Source organism: Austrofundulus limnaeus, unplaced genomic scaffold (genome assembly GCF_001266775.1).
Source record: "Austrofundulus limnaeus strain Quisiro unplaced genomic scaffold, Austrofundulus_limnaeus-1.0 Scaffold117, whole genome shotgun sequence".
Classification (NCBI taxonomy): Eukaryota; Metazoa; Chordata; class Actinopteri; order Cyprinodontiformes; family Rivulidae; genus Austrofundulus; species Austrofundulus limnaeus.
Window position 1 is genome coordinate 424,501 of NW_013952519.1, and position 6,350 is coordinate 430,850.

Genomic DNA, 6,350 nt, shown 5'->3' on the forward strand with positions numbered 1-6,350 from the left:
GAAAGAAAGAAAGAAAGAAAGAAAGTAAGAAAGAAAAGGAACGAACACTATGGGCATGATTAATGGGTGGACCGTCCACAGCTGCTTCAGCTGTCGTGTTAAAAGAAAAAGCTGTTGCCGTTCGTTCGTTCGTTCGTTCGTTCGTTCGTTCGTTCGTTCGTTCGTTCGTTCGTTCGTTCGTTCGTTCGTTCGTTCGTTCGTTCGTTCGTTCGCTCGTTCGCTCGTTCGCTCGCTCGTTCGTTCGTTCATTCATCGTTGCGGTGCTGTTTATAAGTGCTTGTGTCCCGAGAGGCAGTTTCAAATATAAACACTGACTAAACAAGAATGACAGGATTATTTAATCTGCTTCAGAACCGACATGCTAACATGTAGCATCGTGATTGTTTAAAAAAAAAATTGGACATCAAGACCTGTTGAGTTGGCTCATGAGAGGTCGAGCAGCTAAAGCCTTCATCTCCCAGAATGCAGTGCGGTTCGTATTTTCTATTAATGTTAATAAATATGGTTGTTTAGTGGCTCAGTCCTGGTTTGATGTTGGTTCTGATCGCTGCAGGTTTTGATAACGAGTAACAACCCTGAGCAGGTGATGCAGTGTTGATGCTGTAAAATACCTGGAGGTACTGGAGCTGCTGCTGCTGCTGCTGCAGTGCTGCTTGTTGTTGTTGTTGATGCTGCAGCTGCTGGAGGCGCAGGTCGCCTGGTTGTAGCTGCTGCAGGACGCGGTGCTGCTGGCTGCCAGGCTGGGCCTGGACGGACGGCTGACCCGATCCAGGAGTGGGAGCTGAAGGAAAAACAGGTTCATCAGATTGATTTGGGTGGTTTATGTCGAAGCATCGGTGTTTTCTACAAACCAACACCAACCTTTCTGTCCGTTGCTGACGGGCGCAGAAGGCACGGTCATTTTGACAGGAGTGTTGGTGAAAGGCAGGACGTTGCTGATCGCAGCCTTTGGTCTCTGTCGGGGAGCGATCGACGTTTCAGTTGGACCCACGGATTCTGTTATCCTGACGAAACCAAGGAGAAACATTTGAGCAGCGGTATTTAATATTTACTAGCTGTAATCATTTGTTTCTTCTTTACAGTGGTGCCTGGAGAAAATGTTTTCAGGGGGGCCACTAAAAACCAGGGGTGGCACACCAAAACTAACCAGGGTCCCTGCAGATCCTTAAAAAGCATTAAAAGTCATTGAATTCATCAGGCCAAAAAATTAGGCCTTAATTAGCCTTAAAATGTCTTAAATCAATCTTTTAGAGGTCTTAAAAACACTTTGTAGCTAAATAGGACGATTGTAATTCATCTTAAATTTTAAAATAATTGGTAACATTTATTTAGTTATTAAAAATAATTTACTGAATAAATTATTTAATTATTTTGTTAAAGTGAACAAAATTTTGTTTTGGTAAAGTAAACATTTGGGTTAAATTGTCGCTAAGTTTTTTCTTGTCCTGATGCATCTCATCTTAATCCCTTCTTTTCATATTTTTTTTTGTGAATTTAGTCTTAAAATAAAATTCAAGTGGCATTAAAGAGGTCTTAAAAAGTGTTAAATTTAACTTGTTTTAAGCTGCAGGAACCCTGCTAATATCTATAAAGTGGTTGTAAAAATGACATTTTAAAAACTATGGCAGTGTAAAGCTATGGATTTGCCAACAGATGTTCAATTTGTAATTTTAGGGATAATATTACTGATTTTGTGACGTTCAGAGATAAAAAAACAACAAACTATCTGCACTTCAGCAACAGTCCAGCTCTAACTTGTCCTGTATCTTTACACATGAAGTACCGTGTTCTTACATTCTTACACATTTCAGTGGCATCAGAAGTATTTGTAATGTTGGAGGGAGCCTGAAATGTTAACAGGTTGTTAAACAGACTTTTACCTACATAGTAAAACACTTGATGTACGTATAAATCAAGTGGAATAAAATTGTCAATAGAAACACTGAGTGAAGTAATATTTTATGGTAAACGTTGGGGTTCAAATGAATTCAATTTTAAATGTGATGGGGAAACTTCCCTTCAAAGATGGCCGCCTGTCCTGAGCCTGGTGCTGCTGGAGGTTTCTTCCTGATTAGCAGGGAGTTTTTCCTCTCCACCGTTTGCTCAGGATGGGAGACTGTGATGAAGTGATTCAACACAATCTGCTGCTTTCTTCTTTACATTGTTCTTTTTATGTACAGTGTCCTGAGACAACGTACGTTGTGACTTGGTGCTATATAAATAAAGTGAACTTGAACTTGAAAAATGATTGTCATTTGATTTAAAAATGTCAAAATACATATTTTAAAGACATTTTCAAGGAACAAACTTTTTAAATTTTAAAGCCATCACCTCTATGTTTGTTAAAAGTTTTATTTGCTTGTTTATTTTCGTAAAGAAAACCTAATTATAAAAACCAAAACTGTAAATAAAGACTAAAACAAGCACAATTACAAACTACACCTACTGTAGTGTTATCAAAAACTATTAAGTTATTTGCTTTTTTATGTCATATAATAAATATGATTTTGGTCTGAGAGAAAACTAAAGTACCTGGAGAAAACCCACACCTGCACAGGGAGAACATGAAAACACAACCCAGAAAGTTGATCTAGAAATCTTCTTCCTTAGACGCAACATGTTGCTCTACCAACTGTGCCACTGTACTGACTAATTTTGTATTTATTATATAATTATTTAAATTTTTAACTATATATTTAATTTAAATATATCTATGAACCTCCATCTTTATTTGAGAACATTGGTTTTAGACTGGTTGTCCTTATTCAGAGGAGCTACAATTTATTTTTTAATTATTGCTTTTTTAACTCTTACTTAAAAAAATCAATGTTTGTTTTTATATTTATGAGGTTCTATCCCTCAACAGGCAGGGGGATTGAAAAAGGAGAAACCTGGGTACTCAGAGGATAAAACCGGCCCACTGCTTCTGTACTCTTTAGTTTTCCTCCTGACCAGCAGAACCTCACCTGGCTTTTGTCATGCTTTTCTTAGCGGCGACCTCGCTCGCTGTTAGAGGTTCAGGAAGCGACGTGGGGATGGGAGAGCTCTGGAACAGAGACGACGCACGGATCAGAACCAGCAAAGAGATGTAAAGGTTTGGGCTGAGCGCTCCGGCCACTTACAGTGAGGTTTGGTACGGGACAGTCTCTTCCTGCTAACCTGAAGGCAAAGTAGGACACCTGGTAAATGTCCGGTCTCTTCTCCTGGTCCGGCTCGAGCATGTATCCTGAAAGACACGCAGAACCAGAGGATCTGAATTAATGAGCACGCAGCGTCTCCGTTTGGCCACAGGAGGGAGCTGTTGGTCAACACTTTTAAAAGAGGGGAAGTTGATCCTGTTTAGGGAAGTGAGATAAATTTAAAAAGCAGAGGCCGACAGCTCGACCGGTTTGAACAGGCTGGAGTCGAGAAAAATATCTGCAAAAACTGTTTGTGCAACTGCAGCAGCTTTAACCCAGAACCAAGTTTAAAACAACGTTCAGCAGACTCACTGATCAAGCAGTGCAACTTGAGGGAGAATTTGGAGTTGTCCGGAACGATGAAGCTTCCGTCACATATGGCGACTTGACTCTCCCCGAACGGAAGCGTGAAGAAACACAGCTTGTACAACAAGCATCCAAGTGCCTGCGAAGAAAACACAACGTTAGAAACTGAGCAGCGTTTTATACGATCGTCACGTGAGACAGTGCTGCTTCGTAAACTAAACACTTTCATTTCTATAAAATCTAACATTTATTTCCCACACTGAAGCTCATTTTTGTTTCAGAAAACTTAAAACTGTTGTGGAGGAATGTGTTCCTGAACTCAACACTTATTCTAACTTCACCAGCTCCTCTTTCCTCCTCCTCTGCGTCTCAAAGCAGCTGAAAAACTTCATTTTAGTCATTTTCTCTGCGAGTTAGCAAAGTTTTTCTTTCCAGCTGATAAATCTTTTTTTTTAATGCTGCGTTCACACCGAACGCGATTTCAGCTTCAAAATCGCAGCCAACGCTTCAAGTTTGAAGCTTGTGCACTTTGAGGTCAGACGCAGGTCAGCTCTTGAAGCGCTGCACGGCAAGAGCCTCCCCGCCCCTCCCTCCTCTCTGTTTAATGTTGGATGAGGAAGTGGCTTTGCTTTATTTACAGAGAGCAAGAGCATGTCACGCTCATCAGATAATTAATTCATAATTAATTCACCAGATAATTCAGAGTAGAGGCTCACAGCTGCTTTCAGGACTATTTTTGTCCCGAGTCCAGTCTGATGAGCCGCTGCCATGCATTGGTGCGGATATCTCCTGTCAGGACACCGACTGCAGGCACTCGATTTCAGCTATAGAGCTCCTCTCCATCTGTTTCAGGTTAGTGGACATCATTCAGTAAACTGTCCCGTCAGGAAATATGTCACTACGTCACACAGTGGAGTCTCTCTGATTGGTTGACGCGGCGCGTCGAGCTGCAAAAGTTCAGATTTTCTAACTTCAGCGATTTGCGCCTCAGCGCGTCGAACGCTCAGATCGTTCAAATCGTTCAAATCGCGCTGCTCTAAATGCGCTTGACGGGCCGCAGCTCTTCCCGACGCTGATTGAAGTGCGTCCACCACAGACTTTGTATGTAAACCTGCTGCTCCTGACGCTGAAATCACGTTTGGTGTGAACGCAGCATAATTCTTTTATTTAAAACAGGGACAATGTGCAAATAAAACATTAAAAAGACGCTTTGCACCAGATTTAGCTTACGCTAATTTCCATCTGTAGTCCCTGAACAACAAAATACAATCTAAAATCAAGACAAAGAACAACAATCCTTAACATCTGTAGACACAATTACTGCATAAAGTCATAAAGACCACAGCAATCAATTCTAATTACAATCTCTATACACAATCAGAAAATACATCAGCAAAAACAGTTCTACATGCTTAACATCTGTTCATTAATCACTAATCACTAATCACTAGGATTAGAGCACTTTAACTTAAAATGACATCAAAAATTCTTCCTTAGAATAAACTAAAACTAGGATTCAGAGCAAATATTAATGATTTATCCTGATCAGGAAGACAAACGAAGGCATTACTCGAGGATCCAGGGATCAAAATGTAGCTTAAAAAGCAGAAAAAAATGTGCTGAAATCACAAATAATTGATTGTTTATAATAATAAATAATAATAATTAATTGGAACTATTTTCTCTTGCTTGAGCCTTTTTATTAAAACTGCCAGCTTCATCATCTTTAGCTGCTGTTCAAGCTCCTGTTTTCTCTCCTTAAACAGAGACAAAGACTAAGCAGTGAGGATCAGAGACGAGACCGGGTTCTGGTTCTGGTTCTGGTTCTGTGATGGAAGCACAAACAGAGGGTCTTACCCATATATCAGCCTTAGTGGTGATGGCTTTCCCTGCGTACAGGTTGATCATCTCTGGAGCTCGATATGAAAGCGTTGTGTACCTGAGACAAACAGGAAGTGATGTCATGGTTCGAGCACTGACGCGTCGAGGAGAGAGCACATCTTCCTCATTGTTTTTATATTTAACTCAGTTTGGATCAATTATTTGACATTTAAATTTAAATTGACCCATAACTGGGTCCAACCGTCTGGTTTCTCTCTGTAGGTTTCGTGTTTCTGCAGAACTCTTTCACTCCGGGTGAAAACTTACTTCTTGATCTCGTCCTCCACCGCCGTCACGCCGTCCTTCAGCGGCAGCAGGACTTTGTGAGTGGCGCTGCCGAAGTCACACAGCACGTAGTGACCCTGGTCGTTCAGGAGGATGTTTTCAACCTTTGTGAAAAGAGTAAAAACATAAAAGGTTTACAGATGAATATATGAAAAACACTAAATGATTTCCACGTGTCACGTGTTTAAAACACAACTGTATGACAGAAGAGGCTACATGTTTGTTTTTTAATAAAATCGAGGAGCAACTGCTGGATGTACGTCTGCAGCCGGATTCAAGATGGCCGCCACAGCAAAGGGATTTTAGTAACGCCACAAACGACTTACAGTTTAACTCATTTTTACCTCGTTTTAGTCGTGGTAGAAGCTAAAACTGATTCAACTTTTATTCTGACAAAAGTCAGTCGTCTTTGTTAGCAAAATATCTCATGAACCACTAAAGTAACTAAGTACAAATACTTTGTTACTAGGGCTGTGTATTGGCAAGAATTTGGCGATTCGATACATATCATGACAGAGGGGTCACGATACGATATATCCCAATATATTTCGATACTGTAAACAAGGCGATATATTGCGATATTTTTGGTCCAAAAATTCTATTGAATAAAAAATAACCATTCAGCTATCGGAGCATGAAGCTAATGTTTACTCACAATGCTAATGCTACTCTTACTCTCTGGAGCTCAAGAGGCAGAGG

General features: G+C 40.4%; 1 protein-coding gene across 1 annotated transcript in view; it reads right to left on the bottom strand.

The window, feature by feature from the left end:
* bmp2k (BMP2 inducible kinase) overlaps positions 1-6,350 on the bottom strand; it is a gene marked incomplete at its 5' end in the record, with an annotated part of 63,851 nt that overhangs the window by 19,942 nt on the left and 37,559 nt on the right. Inside the window, 7 exon segments of the mRNA XM_014014596.1 lie at positions 612-781; positions 862-1,004; positions 2,967-3,046; positions 3,123-3,226; positions 3,492-3,624; positions 5,343-5,424; positions 5,634-5,755. Of these exon segments, the coding sequence (XP_013870050.1) occupies positions 612-781; positions 862-1,004; positions 2,967-3,046; positions 3,123-3,226; positions 3,492-3,624; positions 5,343-5,424; positions 5,634-5,755 (834 nt within the window).